Source organism: Ahaetulla prasina, chromosome 2, assembly GCF_028640845.1.
Source record: "Ahaetulla prasina isolate Xishuangbanna chromosome 2, ASM2864084v1, whole genome shotgun sequence".
Classification (NCBI taxonomy): Eukaryota; Metazoa; Chordata; class Lepidosauria; order Squamata; family Colubridae; genus Ahaetulla; species Ahaetulla prasina.
The window spans coordinates 77,900,282-77,917,393 of NC_080540.1; the positions used below are offsets into that span (position 1 = coordinate 77,900,282).

The following is a 17,112-nucleotide window of genomic DNA, read 5'->3' on the forward strand; positions in this document are numbered from 1 at the left end:
TTCATTGCAAAACAACTTCATTAAAAAAGAAAAAAGAAACTGTAAGAGCAAAAGAAAAAAACCCAAAGCACAGCAATTTGTAGAATATCTGAGATTTGTTCCAACTTCCAAACATTTTATGTACAATATTTTTTCAGACTACATAGGTGAGTGGAAATGCTTTGAGACACAGCAGCAGAAGTCTCTCAAAAGGAATAAAAGGCGAAATAAATAATTATAAAAAGCCCTTCTACTGTCTCTGGACTCATGAAAGTTTCAGATGGCCTGATCATCTCAAATTTTTCTCACTTATGGGACAATTTAGGGGCAGCTTTACCCAAGAATGTAAAATTGAGAAACTGGATTTAGAAATTTGCATTGCATTATTACATGTCTATAAGGCCATTCTATTACCTAGTTACTAGTTCTGTTGTATCTCCAAACTGCCGCCCAGTCAAGCATCACGTCACTCTCACTCACTCCTCACACTTCTTTGGGATTATTCATTCCAGTCTCATTTAGATAAGGTAGGGATAGTCACAACCTTTGAAATTGTTTTGAAACTGCACACCAGAGAAACTGCTTATACCTCCCTTTCTTTTTCTCTCTCCTTTCCTCCCCCCCCCCACTGCAAAATTTATTGTCCACTCAATTCCAGTGTACTTGGAGTATTCCAGACTTGGTCCTCAGATCTCAGCCTAATCCAGCTTGCTATTACTTTCACATCAGTACCTGCACTTTAAAGTTTGCTTTTCTGCAGAATAACAAACAAAATAATGATCAGGCCTTTTTTTTTTTTTTTTTGAAAGGCAGATTATTCCATATTTGCTGATAGGCTAAGAATGGCATGAACTTTCCGAGTGCCAAACAAATTGCTCCAAAACAGGCTTGGAAATGAGCCAAGTGAGCTCTTGGTGGCATCAGATCCCCCCCCCCCGAATTACACTTGAGCTTTGGTGGCTAGCAGCTCCCATCCCCCAACCAGATTGACACAGGAATCAAATGCTGGTGAAAGATAATCTGTCTAGCAGGAGAGTGGGAGACATACTGTACAATTCAAAGCAGGGCAGCTGGTTTTCTTCACATACCAAAATGATCACGATCGATTGCTAATCGAGGTCCAATATCTGCATGCTTTCAGAGGTGGGCTGCTGGGGGCTCGCAGGGGTTCGGGAAAACCTCTAGCTAAGATTCTGTGCAGTTTGGAGAACCCCCAAATCCCACTCCTGGCTGGCCCCGCCCACCCCTTCCCTCCCCCATCCCCAGAGTCACCACGCAGCCCGTTTTGGATGCAGAAGAGTGCAGGGCACACCCAGAGGCTTGGGGAGGGCCAACTGGACGTTTGCTCCAGAGGGCCTCCGGAGCCTGGGGAAGCCATTTTCACCCTCCTGGAGGCTTGAGGAAAGCCTCCAGAGCTTGGGGAGGAAAAAACACACCCACCCACCATGGTGCGGGAGGCCAACTATGCCACGCCACCATAGCCACACCTACCCAGCCACCAACCCCTTGCTAAAATTTTTGAAACCCAACCCTGCATTCTTTTCAGAACAAGAGAGTGTCCTCCATAACAGTGGCTCACAGCAAGGATTTCCTTTTCCAGAAAGGGTCTCAGGCTGGTGAAAAATCCTCTGGGGCTTTGACTAAATGCAGATGGGGGAGGGGAAATTTCTGCTGCTTGGTTCCTCGGCTTTTGCATCACAACTTGAAACTCCTTCTCATACAGGTTTATGCCCAGAAAATCTCAGTCAGAAATGAACTCTAAGTCCTCTGGGCAAGAACAGCGGAGGCTAAATCTTGTTCCATCGGAGGCTAAATCTTGATGGCCACCTAGGGGTGGACTACATTCATCAGTCAACAGTCTGTTAATAAATACATCAGTGGTTGTGTTGCTTTTTCTGGAGACAGAGCACACCGTGGCTACTTTAAGCACAGTTATGCTTGGATAAGGAAGGGAGAGGAAAGAGGGCCAACACCCCCCTCCAGGGTTTAGACAGAATACATTGTGAGAGGCATCCAAGTCTTCTCCTTGTCTGGAGATGACAGAATATCAGTGGAAGTTCTAGAAACAAAGAGCACTAGAGATCCCTAGGTAACCATTTGGTAGCCACTGGATCCTTGCAGAAAAGAACTGTGTTTCTTCTCACTGATCAAGGATGTTCAGGATGTGGCCTCCAGTGCATTTGGTCCGTGGAGGCTGCTACCCTCGTCTTTGGTTGTGTATTATGGACAGGTCAGGAACGCAGAGCTTCCCCCATTTCCCCAGGTTCTGTTGCTCTCTGTCAAGAGTTTGAAGAGCAGCAGCTGTGCTACTAGGAACGGTTTCAGGCTAATGAAAAATTACACCAACATTACCAGTCTCCCTACAAACTACAGAAGAAGCAGCAATCGGGAGTATGGGGCTGGTGTCCAAGGATGTTCTTTCCATCCAACCACAGAAGCCATAAAAGATCCTGCTCTTTCTCTCCTACCATCCCCATTCCCATATTCCCACCCTGCTTCCCTGGCCCTTCCCAGCACAGAGATTTGTATAAGTGCATCTTATGCAAAGTCACCAGATGTCTGTGCTCCGAGGAGCCCTTTCTGCACGGAGCACTTCATGTGTTCTTCGGCTGCGGGCTTTCCGCTTTTCCTCCAGATGTTTCCATTTCTGACTTTTAGATTTGATGTTAAATAAAGGGGGCAATGGAGGGGGCTTTTTCTTGGGCTGGTGGCTCTTGCGGCTCCATAGTTGCTCGCACACCTGGTCCATGGTGCTGAGATTGGGGTGATCCACCAATTGTAAGAAATCTTGATACCAAAGTTTGCGATGGAAAGGTTGTGTGGATTCTTCTTCCCAAGAGAGTGAGAGAGAGTCAGCCTGCTGTGCAAAGATAACTTCAAGCTGGAGGTGCAGCAGACCCTGGGTAAAGCTGTGCTCCGTTGCATGGCAATAATAGAAACCAGCATCTTTGCGCTGCACACTGCGCAACAGGATTCCCCGCTCCATCCTGATGACCCGATCATCCAGCAATACCTGGAGGTTAACGAAACACAGACAAATGAAACTGGGATGAACGATCCAAAATATCAGAGGAATTTTAAGTCTCACTGTGCAATTGTCTTATTACTGAAATCTGTATGAAAGATCCCTTAAGGCAGGGGTCTCCAACCTTGGTCCCTTTAAGACTTGTGGACTTCAACTCCCAGAGTTCCTCAGCCAGCTTTGCTCTGGGACTCTGGGAGTTGAAGTCCACAAGTCTTAAAGGGACCAAGGTTGGAGACCCCTGCTTTAAGGACATTGGTGTGATTGGAGTGCCTGTCAGAGAGAGATAGGAAAGCATATTCTCTAATGTTGCTCCAAAATCATGGAATGGATTCCTTCTAATAATGCAAGTCCCTCCACTCGTTTTACTTCTAGAAAAGATGATGATGATGATGATGATAGGCCTCTTAATTTTTGGTGTTCCATTTTTAATGCCTTAAATGATGATTTCAGGGGACCTTATTATTGTATTAATTTTAGATTTGTTCTGCCTTGGTATTTTTTTTGTAATATATCAAAAACGATGAATGTAGAAGGCTGAAGCCATACCAACAACTTAATCTGAATTTGTTAGCCTTGTTTCACATTTGTTCAAATAAAAGTGGGATCATCACTAGCATTCGGATGCCATGCAAGGTTCTTCGCTGTCCCCGTTAAAGCCCTAAATGGCTGAAGCCCTGGATATCTCTCAGTTGATCTGATTTGGGTTAATTCTATCAATCTAGTAAGATCAGGTAGAGGAGGCTTGCTGAGGATCCCCCAATCCTGCTACAGAAAGAATGACATCTGCAGAGATCCAATAGCTGAGCATTCATGGTGATAGTCCTCTTTTTATGGAACAACTTACCCTTGGATATCCAGACCACGCCCTCCTGGTTTATTTTCTTTAAAAAACATGACTGGCTAAGAAGGCTTTGAATATAAACCATACTACCTTGAAAGTGTGGTCCAACAAATTGAGGTCCTTGTTTTTATTGGATCATTTTTAATGGTTTCCCTCCTGTTTCTCTCTGTATGGCCTTTTTTGTAAGCTTGTCGTTATGAATGGAGTGCCATACAAGTTGGGATACATGAATGAAAGGTTGAATAAATAAAACACACTATAACTTATACAGGTAGTCCTTAGTGACGGTTCAAAGTTACAATGGCACTGAAAAAAGTGACTTATGACCGTTTTTCACAGTTTACAGCATCCCCTTGATCACGTGATCAAAATTCAGATGCTTGGCAACTGGTTCATACTTATAACCATTGCTGTGTCCCAAGGTCGTGTGGTCACCCTTTGGGACCTTCTGACAAGCAAAGTCAATGGGGAAGCCAAATTCATTTGACAATCAGGTTACTAACTTGTCAACTGCAGTGATTCAATTAACAACAGAGGCAAGAAAGGTCACAAAGTGCGGCAAAACTCACTTAAGGAATGTCTCACTTAACAGAAATTTTGGGCTCAATTGTGGCCATAAGTCAAGGACTACCTGTAGTGTTTTATAGAATAAACCAATTATCCAAAAATAGCTAACATCTAATAGGTAACCTCTATGTTGCTTCAATTAGAGCTGGTTGATGCTATCAGCATACTTTTTCTCATTAGTAGAAAAATGTGTGCACACAGCAATTAGGTTTTACCTCCTTCTGGGGGTCACTCCTAGTCTTTTGATATGTCCACACAATCTTGGCCTGCAGTGATTTAGGCAGACACTCTAGAAAAGTGCTGCTGCCTTCCACTCCATAGATTTTCTTTTCCGGTACACTGGTTTTCTGAGGATCTGTACAAAATCAGAAAGGAATAACATGAGGAATAAAAACCAAAACCTCTATCTGTTAAATGATGAGGAGCACATAGGCACAGCCAGAGGTGGTATTCAGCAGGTTCTGTCCAGTTCTGGAGAACCGGTAGCAGAAAGTTTTATCAGGTTCGCCTGATCGGCCAGTTGCGTCCCTTCCTGGACCGGGATGCCTTATGCACAGTCACTCATGCTCTCGTTACCTCTCGCCTGGACTACTGCAATGCTCTCTACATGGGGCTCCCCTTGAAGAGCACCCGGAGACTTCAGCTAGTTCAGAACGCGGCTGCGCGGGTTATTGAGGAGCGGTTGAGCTCCCACATAACACCTATCCTGCGCAGACTGCACTGGCTACCTGTTGTTTTCCGGGTGCGCTTCAAGGTATTGGTTACCACCTTTAAAGCGCTCCATGGCTTAGGACCGGGCTATCTACGGGACCGTCTACTGCCGGCCTCTATCTCCCATCGTCCGATACGTTCCCACAGAGAGGGACTCCTCAGGGTGCCGTCAGCCAAATAGTGTCGACTGGCGGCCCCCAGGGGGAGGGCCTTCTCTGTGGGGGCTCCGACCCTGTGGAACGAACTTCCCCTCGGACTTCGACAATTACCTGACCTTAGGACCTTTCGCTGCGAACTTAAAACTTATTTATTTCGTATGGCTGGACTAGCCTGATTTTTATCTTTATTTGATGGGTTTTTAAAGTTTTGTGATTTTATGGGGGAGTATGTTATTTTAACATTTGGGCATTTAAATTAGTTTTTTAAGGGATGTTTTTAATTATTATGTGTATTTGTATTTTATCTGCCTGTTCACTGTCCTGAGTCCTTCGGGAGAAGGGCGGTATACAAATTAAAATATTATTATTATTATTATTATTATTAAATTTTGAGTAGTTTGGAGAACCAGTAAATACCACCTCTGACTGGCCCCACCCCCATCTATTCTCTGCCTCCCAAGTCCCAGCTGATTGGGAGGAAATGGGGATTTTGCAGTAACCTTCACCTGGAGTGGGTGGGAATGGAGATTTTACTGTATCCGTCACCTGCCACGCCCACCAAGTCACCCCCACCAAGACATGCCATCCCCACTAAGCCACGCCCACAGAACCGGTAGTAAAAAAAATTGAATCCCAGCACTGGGCCCAGTCCAAAAGCAAAGCCAACCATCAGGAAAGAAGCATAAAAGCATAGTTGAAACTAATGAGTAAAGAGAATGGTTCCTTGAAGCACCTGTGAGGGCAGGATATGTGGGGTCCATCTGAATTATGAATGAAAGAAGTTATTTCTGCCTAGGATTGATGGATATGAACATTTAAATGACTGAAAAGGACAGATTCTGATAAGACATCTTATCAACCCTCTGCCATATTTTTCTTTTGTGTTGGGTTTTCTAAGAAGAGGGAAGTATCTGGAAAATGGTTTAAGTACAACTTGGGATTTTATCCTGGATTTCACACCTTTAGGATTGGTAGATGTATCATTTTCTACAATTCTCTTTGGATTATTTTTTTTTCATGTGAATGTTGGATTGTGTGTAGGTAGAGAGGCAAGACCGAAAAGAATAAAACCGAGAACTGTCTCAATTCATTAGTTACAAATTGTGAGGGATTGGGGAGAAAAGCTATTTATGGACAAAAGGACATAGATGGTTGTGGGACATCACACCCTTTGGTCCCTCCTCTTTCTATCAAAACCTGATAGAATCTGATGGAATAGCTTCAGATTTTGGATGAGAGAGGCACGTGAGGATTTGCTGTGCTTCATAGGAATATTATCTCACTCACCAAAATACCTGTTTGCACTACTGTAGCAAAGTACAAGGATCTTTAACTAGAGTTAATTCAATAAAATAGACTTGATATACTGTTTGTTTACTTTCTGCTCTGCTGCCAAACACTCTTGATGGCTAAGACATTGATAGACATTTCAACACTCATTCAGTAAGATTGTTTATAATTCTAGACTAGAATTTCATAGCTTTCATGGCTGCCATGTGATTACCACTGGACCCCATGATCAAGATCAGATCTGATCTAATAAGATCATTGCCCTCCTGCAGGGATGGGGAGTCCATTAAAATGATCCTGCCACTTAGAGTTATAGAACTAAATAGATTCTTTCAAAGGATTTCTATAAGTCAGAGTCCAGCAATCCTGTTCAGACCCTTGTCCTATGGAATGGGGAAAGAGAATGGGCCACTGGTACTTTCTGGCACTGTAGAGGCCCAGACCTCAGTGTAGTTTTCTTGGGACATATGTACAATAAACTTGATTCATATACCGTATATACTCGAGTATAAGCCGAGTTTTTCAGCACGTTTTTCGTGCTGAAAAACGTCCCCTCGGCTTATACTCGAGTATATACGGCTTATACTCGAGTTTTTTTCTTCTTCTTTTTTTCACATTATACCGGATGGCGCAAACTTGGCGGGCTTTTGCATTAGCGCGGGGAAGCCCTGCCAGTGCAGTGAGAGGGCGGGGCGGGGGAGCCGCCAGCCTTCTCGGCTGAGGGAGGGAGGGTTTCCCCGACCGGTAGCTGCCTCATTTCCCACCCTCGGCTTATACTCAAGTCCCCAGTTTACCCGTTTTTTGGGGTAAAATTGGGGACCTCGGCTTATACTCGGATCGGCTTATATTCGAGTATATACGGTAGATTAAAAGTGATAAAGGGCTCACTGTGCAGGCAACTATTGAGACATTTATTAATTTGTATTTGTGGTGATGGCTGTGAAGATGAAATTATTTGCTGCTTCCATTACAGCTTCAACTATCAGTCCAGCTTCAATTTTTTATGGCAGACAAGAGCTTACTATTATGGGGCCCAGATAATCTAATGACAGAGCCCTGTTCACATATGAAAGATAAATTGAAATCATTCTCATTTTAATGCAAGATTATCTAAACCAGGGGTGTCAAAATGGCAGCCTGAGGGCTGGATGCATCACGCACAGACCACGTCCACCCCAGCTCTGCAAAGGCAAAAAAGTTGTGATACGTCATGTGATGTCAAATGACACAATCGAGTTTGACACCCGTGATCTAAGCTGACACCAGCCAGATATTAAAACAAATGAAGAAGCTGTACAAAATCAGAAAATGTGGAGACAGCTGGTCCACAGACTCACTGAGAATCAGGCCCAAATGAATGGATAGCATCCTTATCATCCTCATCCTCATCTCGACTTCTCAAAGCTATATATTGTTAAAAAAGATAAAGTCGCCTTCAAAGAAATTCAATTTCTGGCAACAACTTTGAGACATTCTTATAGCTTTTGATATGCCAATGTTTCGTTGCTACTATCAATTTCCAAGTCTAGCCAACAACTCAGGAATTTCCATCCAACCAACCACTGACCATATTTCACCTGCCTTAACTTGTCAAGATCAAGCTTCTTGTATAATATAAATATATCAAGAACTTTAGCACTCTTTTGATTCATGCATTGAACGAATGTTGGATAGATGTTGACATCTACCGTAAGTAGGCACCATTTTATGAATACTGATGCAGTTTGCAACATTTAAAAGTAAACAAATATTCATATGTTGCACAGGTGGTTCAACCTACAATTCGTTTATTGACCTTCAAAGTTACAATGGCACTGAAAAAAGTGACTTTTTCAGCATCCCCATGATCATGTGATCAAAATTCAGATGCTATTTATTTATTTATTTATTTAAATTTTTATACCGCCCTTCTCCCGAAGGACTCAGGGCGGTGTACAGCCAAGGTTAAAACAGTTAAATATACAAAATTAAAATATCAATGCTTGGCAACTGATTCATACTTATGACCGTTGCTGTGTCCCAGGGTCATGTCATTACCTTTTGCAACCTTTTAACAAGCAAAATCAATGGGGAAGCCAGACTTACAGTATTTAACAACCATGCTACCAACTTATCAACTTAAGTGATGATTCACTTAACAACTGAGAAAGGTCATAAAATGGGGCAAAACTCACTAAACAAATGTCTTGCTTAACAACAGAAATTTTGGGCTCAATTGTGGTCATAGGTTGAGGACTACCTGTATTAAAGAAAGTGCAAATAAGATGTGTTGACCTAGGATTAATCACTGGCCAAAATATATTCATTGGAAGAATAGTACATAATTTACATATGCATTTCTTGGGGGGGGGGAATGAATGCAGAAATGCAGAAATAGCTGGGAAAAGGAAACAGTGAAATTAAATATCCTCCTTGCTCACAGCTATAATAAAGTACATCAAGAACTTTGGCATTCTTTTGATTCATGCATTGAAATTTAAATATTTGTGCATGGATATGTAACATGCTATGCTGAATCAAAGAGCCCATATATATTTTGCTTTAATGTGATACCTTGGCTCTCATACCATGTAAAGACAACTGGTTTCCCACAAGAAACTTAGCACAAAAGCCCTAAGCTTGTTTCGTTCAATTGGTTGAGCAGATTTACTCACATCTAGAGCACAAGATACTGGGATCTCCATTCTTCACATCCTGGCGTCGGAATCGCCTGTTGGAAAAAAGTATGAAAAGTTTTGCCAAGCATTCTTCTGAAGTTGAACCTGAAGCCTCAGGTCTGCATAATCACCCTTCACTGATTACATCCAGGAACCACGCAAATAGGATTGGCCCCCAAGCAGGGGTGAAATTCAGCTAGTTCTGACCAGTTCTGCAGAACTGGTAGTGGAAACTTTGAGTAGTTAAGAGAATCGGTAGTGTAAATTTTGAGCAGTTTGGAGCACCGGTAGTGAAAATTTTGAGTAGTTCAGAGAACCGATAACAGAAATTTTGAGCAGTTCAGAGAGCCGGCAAATACCACCGCTGGCTGGCCCCAGAGTGGGGTGGGAATGGAGATTTTGCAATATCCTTCCCCCAGGAGTGGAGAGGGAATGGGGATTTTGCAGTATCCTTCTCCTGGAGTGGGGTGGGAATGGAGATTTTACAGTATCTTTTCCCTGCCACACCCACCAAGCCACGCCCACAGAACTGATAGTAAAAAAACCTGAATTTCACCACTGCCCCCAAGGTTACAGAGCCTAATCTAGGCTGATCCTTGGCCATACCGTTTGGTATTCTGCAGGTATCGAGTGCAGGTGGTGCCATCCCAGGCACAATAAGGGTCCCTCGCTAGGCAACATTCTGCACAAGCTTTGCCATACATCCCACAACGGTGCAAGGGCAGTTGCGAAATCGAAGTCCTGGATGCCAGGTACAGCTGTTGCTGTTGGAAGACAAAACCACAGAGTCTCCTTAGGGCCCATTAATATCTAGATGGAAAATAACCTCCTGCTTCTAATGGGTTACTGTTTTGAGAAGCTGTTTATGAAGTCTAAGCTAGGCTGTCAGGCACCGCTTTAATGAATGTACTGTAATAAGTGAGAGGAAAATGGAGAATGGATAGCATCCTTATCATCCTCATCCTCATCTCGACTTCTCAAAGCTATATATTGTTAAAAAAGATAAAGTCGCCTTCAAAGAAATTCAATTTCTGGCAACAACTTTGAGACATTCTTATAGCTTTTGATATGCCAATGTTTCGTTGCTACTATCAATTTCCAAGTCTAGCCAACAACTCAGGAATTTCCATCCAACCAACCACTGACCATATTTCACCTGCCTTAACTTGTCAAGATCAAGCTTCTTGTATAATATAAATATATCAAGAACTTTAGCACTCTTTTGATTCATGCATTGAACGAATGTTGGATAGATGTTGACATCTACCGTAAGTAGGCACCATTTTATGAATACTGATGCAGTTTGCAACATTTAAAAGTAAACAAATATTCATATGTTGCACAGGTGGTTCAACCTACAATTCGTTTATTGACCTTCAAAGTTACAATGGCACTGAAAAAAGTGACTTTTTCAGCATCCCCATGATCATGTGATCAAAATTCAGATGCTATTTATTTATTTATTTATTTAAATTTTTATACCGCCCTTCTCCCGAAGGACTCAGGGCGGTGTACAGCCAAGGTTAAAACAGTTAAATATACAAAATTAAAATATCAATGCTTGGCAACTGATTCATACTTATGACCGTTGCTGTGTCCCAGGGTCATGTCATTACCTTTTGCAACCTTTTAACAAGCAAAATCAATGGGGAAGCCAGACTTACAGTATTTAACAACCATGCTACCAACTTATCAACTTAAGTGATGATTCACTTAATAACTGGTCATAAAATGGGGCAAAACTCACTTAACAAATGTCTCAACAGAAATTTTGGGCTTAATTGTGGTCATAGGTTGAGGACTACCTGTATTAAAGAAAGTGCAAATAAGATGTGTTGACCTAGGATTAATCACTGGCCAAAATATATTCATTGGAAGAATAGTACATAATTTACATATGCATTTCTTGGGGGGGGGGGAATGAATGCAGAAATGCAGAAATAGCTGGGAAAAGGAAACAGTGAAATTAAATATCCTCCTTGCTCACAGCTATAATAAAGTACATCAAGAACTTTGGCATTCTTTTGATTCATGCATTGAAATTTAAATATTTGTGCATGGATATGTAACATGCTATGCTGAATCAAAGAGCCCATATATATTTTGCTTTAATGTGATACCTTGGCTCTCATACCATGTAAAGACAACTGGTTTCCCACAAGAAACTTAGCACAAAAGCCCTAAGCTTGTTTCGTTCAATTGGTTGAGCAGATTTACTCACATCTAGAGCACAAGATACTGGGATCTCCATTCTTCACATCCTGGCGTCGGAATCGCCTGTTGGAAAAAAGTATGAAAAGTTTTGCCAAGCATTCTTCTGAAGTTGAACCTGAAGCCTCAGGTCTGCATAATCACCCTTCACTGATTACATCCAGGAACCACGCAAATAGGATTGGCCCCCAAGCAGGGGTGAAATTCAGCTAGTTCTGACCAGTTCTGCAGAACTGGTAGTGGAAACTTTGAGTAGTTAAGAGAATCGGTAGTGTAAATTTTGAGCAGTTTGGAGCACCGGTAGTGAAAATTTTGAGTAGTTCAGAGAACCGATAACAGAAATTTTGAGCAGTTCAGAGAGCCGGCAAATACCACCGCTGGCTGGCCCCAGAGTGGGGTGGGAATGGAGATTTTGCAATATCCTTCCCCCAGGAGTGGAGAGGGAATGGGGATTTTGCAGTATCCTTCTCCTGGAGTGGGGTGGGAATGGAGATTTTACAGTATCTTTTCCCTGCCACACCCACCAAGCCACGCCCACAGAACTGATAGTAAAAAAACCTGAATTTCACCACTGCCCCCAAGGTTACAGAGCCTAATCTAGGCTGATCCTTGGCCATACCGTTTGGTATTCTGCAGGTATCGAGTGCAGGTGGTGCCATCCCAGGCACAATAAGGGTCCCTCGCTAGGCAACATTCTGCACAAGCTTTGCCATACATCCCACAACGGTGCAAGGGCAGTTGCGAAATCGAAGTCCTGGATGCCAGGTACAGCTGTTGCTGTTGGAAGACAAAACCACAGAGTCTCCTTAGGGCCCATTAATATCTAGATGGAAAATAACCTCCTGCTTCTAATGGGTTACTGTTTTGAGAAGCTGTTTATGAAGTCTAAGCTAGGCTGTCAGGCACCGCTTTAATGAATGTACTGTAATAAGTGAGAGGAAAATGGAGAATGGATACGATCAGAAACTTCTAAATCACAAACAAGGTATCTAGCAGGGATCTATAACTTATATAGATACGTAGGCAGCCAAACAGGAAATTAAGCAAACAATTACTTTCCAAACATGAACATTTTACTTATTTTGTTCATGAATATCTCAAGGAAAAGACACGTGAATGCAATACGATGTTCTGAATGAGTTGTGAAATCATCATCATCATGTTCATCATCATCATCATCATCATCATCAAAAAAATATCTTGGACAGAAGAAATGCGTACATATAATCATCCCTATTCTGACCATCTTCTAATACCAGTTTCTCTCCCCACCTGTAATGTTTTACTTTAGCTATTCATGAATCAATGCACTCAAAGAGAAGTTTGCCCTCTGGTTTTCATAAGATAGCTTCCCAATGCTTTTTTTGGTTGTGCTACATACCCGCTTGGATGAGATCTGCATGCTAGTAATAGGAGAGGAGTCCTGTCAAGGAGAAATGGAAATAATTATGAGGGTACTGAACTGCTGATAAAAAAATCCTTTCAAGACGTTCTCCAGATAACTGCTACTAAGGGGTAGAAGGAATAATCTTGAGGAACATTACGGTTGTAGTTGCAAACAAGCAAGACAACTGTCAGATAAAAGAAATCTAAGTCCAGGGCAGACTGAAAATTGAGAAAGTGTCTAGACACGACTCTCCCTAGTTTTCAGGAAATTAAATGGAGGGAGGGGGTAAGCACCTCCAGACTTGCAAGGGTATGTTACCACCACCTTATACTGAAAATAGTATTGTTCTGTATGTTGACTGTGGTTTCTTTGTCTGGTCTACGTTGAAAGGGTGACACAGCTTTCATTTCTCGGTGGAGCCTTGCACTATCTCAGCCTGAAGCTGGAAAAGTAGAAGCATCTAAGATGGCTAGGACAGTGCCTGAATTAACCCAGTCATCCGAATCTCGATACTTGCTGTTCTGGGGGTAACACATGATCACATAAACTGGTAGGGTTGTGCAGTGTTTTGAATTGCAGAGGAAAAATATTCTGCAGTCATAAGAATTTGAAGATAACATTCATCATGACTTTTGTCAGGATTGTCTGGCTGCCCTCTAACTGTTGCAGCCTGGTCCTGGGAAAATAACCTTTTGGTTTAAGGAATTGCACACAGATGCTAATATGAGTATTCCCAGGCACTCTGATTATGTGCCATCAAGTATTTAGACTCTTAGCAACTAGATAGGGAGAGATGGAGATGGAGGCTGAGGCAGGGGTACAGCTGTAGTGGCGCAGTGGTTAGAGCGCAGTACTGCAGACTACTTCTGCTGATCACTAGCTGCCTGCAATTTGGCAGATTGAATCTTACCAGGCTCAAGGTTGACTCAGACTTCCATCCTTCCGAGATGGGTAACCATCCACCTAAGATGGCGCCGACGAAGGCTGCCTCGGTGAAATGCTCTCTAATTGTTTCTTTATTTCTAATTGTTCTCTGTGACTCACTACGGATTTCCTACTCACGAGACCATCTGCTAAAAATTAAGGAACATTTCTTTAAGGAGCAGCTTTCTTTAATCTCACCCCCGCCTGTCTTTACAAACACGGAGGAGATTCTAACACAGGAGGAGGCAATTCCCACGGAGCCATGGATTACTAAAAAAACCAAACGACGGAAACGAAGGAAACGAGGTAAAAGATCTGGGATCTTAATCAAGCTAAGAACTCGCACTAAAACTCCTCTGCCTTCAATTTTCCTAACAAATATACGCTCACTTGCAAATAAGATGGATGAAATACTTCTCTTAAACAAATACTATTCTGATTTTCGCAATTCAGCAGTCCTATGCTTCTCTGAAACCTGGTTAAATGAATCAATTGAAAATAGCAGCCTGAACATTCCAGGATTTCAAATTGAACGATCAGACAGAATTCCAGAAACATCTGGTAAAAGAAAGGAGGAGGCTTATGCCTATATATTAATTCAACCTGGTGTCAAGATTTTAACATAATTTACAAATTCTGTGACAACAATTTAGAGACTCTAATTATCAACTGCAAACCTTACTATTCGCCTCGTGAATTTTCCTCATTTCTTCTAATTGCTGTTTATGTCCCACCACAAGCCTGTGTAAACGAGGCATTACGAACTCTAGCTGACCAAATCATGGAGGCTGAAGCCAAACACCCTGATTCACTGGCCATTGTTTTGGGAGATCTAAACAAGGCAAACTTAAGGAAAGAACTACCAAAATACTTTCAGCATGTCAATTGTCCCACCAGAGGCAAGAATACTCTAGACCACTGCTACACAACACTAAAAGATGCCTATCGGTCTTTACCACGTGCAGCTGTAGGACACTCTGATCATTGCATGATTCACCTTGTACCTGCTTACAGGCAAAGACTTAAAGCCATAAAACCAATAATTAAATCAGTGAAAACCTGGACGGAGGAATCAGAATTAAAGCTACAGGCATGTTTTGACTGCACTGATTGCAATATTTTAAAGATACCTCTGCAGACCTGGATGAACTCACAGATACTGTAACATCATATGTCAGCTTCTGTGAAGACCTATGTGTACCTACAAGGAACTTGCGAATACACAGTAATAACAAACCTTGGTTTACACCTAAACTTAAGCAGCTACGACATTCCAAAGAGGAAGCCTACAGAAAAGGTGATAAAATGCTGTACAATCAGGCCAGAAATGCACTAACAAGGGAGATAAGAGCAGCAAAAAGAAGCTACTCTGAAAAGCTAAAGAATCAATTTTCAGCAAATGAACCAGCAAACATGTGGAAAACTCTTAAAAATATCACCGGCTATGGCAAACCTCCTTCCCAGGCTGAAGGTAATCAACAACTGGCAGATGACCTGAATGAGTTTTACTGCAGGTTTGAAAGGAAACTACAGCCACCTATCTCCACAACCCCCATCTCAGACACACCAACAACAGCCAAGCCTCCTACAACTGACCCCATTTCATTGGGTTCACAACCCCTAGTGATCACAGAAAAGGAAGTGCAGGACCTATTTCACAGACAAAAGCCAGGAAAAGCTCCAGGCCCAGACAAGATAACTCCTTCTTGCTTAAAAGTCTGTGCTGACCAATTGGCCCCATCTTCACCCATATTTTCAATAAATCACTAGAGATGTGCTATGTTCCTTCTTGCTTCAAACGCTCTACCATCATCCCAGTGCGAAGAAGCCCACCATCAAGGAACTGAATGACTACAGACCAGTTGCTCTAACATCTGTAGTCATGAAAACCATTGAAAGGCTAGTGCTTTCCTACCTGAAAACCATCACGAATCCGCTTTTAGACCCCTTGCAATTTGCATACCGAGCAAATAGATCAACAGATGATGCTGTTAATATGGCTCTGCACTACATCCTACAACATCTTGAGTCTCCAAAGACCTATGCAAGGGTCCTTTTTGTAGACTTTAGTTCAGCATTCAATACCATCATTCCAGACATTCTTCTAACTAAGCTAAACCAGCTACAGGTACGGAACAGACTTGTAAGTGGATCACAAGCTTCCTAACAAACAGGAAGCAGCAGGTGAAGCTAAGCAAGATCACATCAAATACCTGTACAATTAGCACAGGGGCCCCCCAAGGCTGTGTGCTCTCCCCACTTCTCTTCTCTCTGTATACCAATGACTGCATCTCCAATGATCCATTTGTTAAGCTACTGAAGTTCGCAGATGACACAACAGTGATTGGTCTCATTCGAGACAATGACGAATCCGCATATAGACGTGAGGTCGAACGACTAGCCTTGTGGTGCAACCAAAACAATCTGGAACTGAACACACTCAAAACCGTAGAAATGGTGGTAGATTTTAGGAAAACCCTTCCATACTTCCACCTCTCACAATACTTGACAACACAGTATCAACAGTAGAAACCTTCAAATTTCTGGGTTCTATCATATCGCAAGATCTCAAATGGACAGCTAACATCAAAACATCATTAAAAAGGACAACAAAGAATGTTCTTTCTCGCCAACTCAGTAAGCTCAAACTGCCCAAGGAGCTGCTGATCCAATTCTACAGAGGAATTATTGAGTCTGTCATTTGCACCTCTATAACTGTCTGGTTCGGTTCTGCAACCCAACAAGAAAAACACAGACTTCAGAGGATAATTAGAACTGCAGAAAAAATAATTGCTACCAACTTGCCTTCCATTGAGGACCTGTATACTGCACGAATCAAGAAGAGGGCCGTGAAAATATTTGCAGATCCCTCGCATCCTGGACATAAACTGTTTCAACTCCTACCCTCAAAACGACGCTATAGAGCACTGCACACCAGAACAACTAGACACAAGAACAGTTTTTTCCCGAAGGCCATCACTCTGCTAAACAAATAATTCCCTCAACACTGTCAGACTATTTACTGAATCTGCACTACTATTAATCGTTTCATAGTTCCCATCACCAATCTCTTTCCACTTATGACTGTATGACTATAACTTGTTGCTGGCAATCCTTATGATTTATATTGATATATTGATCATCAATTGTGTTGTAAATGTTGTACCTTGATGAACGTATCTTTTCTTTTATGTACACTGAGAGCATATGCACCAAGACAAATTCCTTGTGTGTCCAATCACACTTGGCCAATAAAATTCTATTCTATGAGGACCCTGATTGTTGGGGGCAATAGGCTGACTTTGTAAACCGCTTAGAGAGGGCTGTAAAGCACTATTTATTTATTTATTTATTGTTTATAT

At 42.2% G+C, this 17,112-nt stretch overlaps 1 protein-coding gene across 1 annotated transcript in view; it reads right to left on the reverse strand.

Moving 5' to 3' along the window:
• Positions 1-76: 76 nt before the first annotated feature.
• The window catches only part of SEMA3B (semaphorin 3B), a 59,673-nt gene continuing 42,637 nt past the window's right edge, over positions 77-17,112 (reverse strand). Inside the window, exons 14-18 of the mRNA XM_058168237.1 lie at positions 12,821-12,862; positions 12,059-12,216; positions 11,450-11,505; positions 4,628-4,767; positions 77-2,992 (exon numbers count right to left, since the gene is read on the reverse strand). Of these exons, the coding sequence (XP_058024220.1) occupies positions 2,528-2,992; positions 4,628-4,767; positions 11,450-11,505; positions 12,059-12,216; positions 12,821-12,862 (861 nt within the window). The 3' untranslated portion in view covers positions 77-2,527. The remainder of the gene's footprint in view (positions 2,993-4,627; positions 4,768-11,449; positions 11,506-12,058; positions 12,217-12,820; positions 12,863-17,112) is intronic.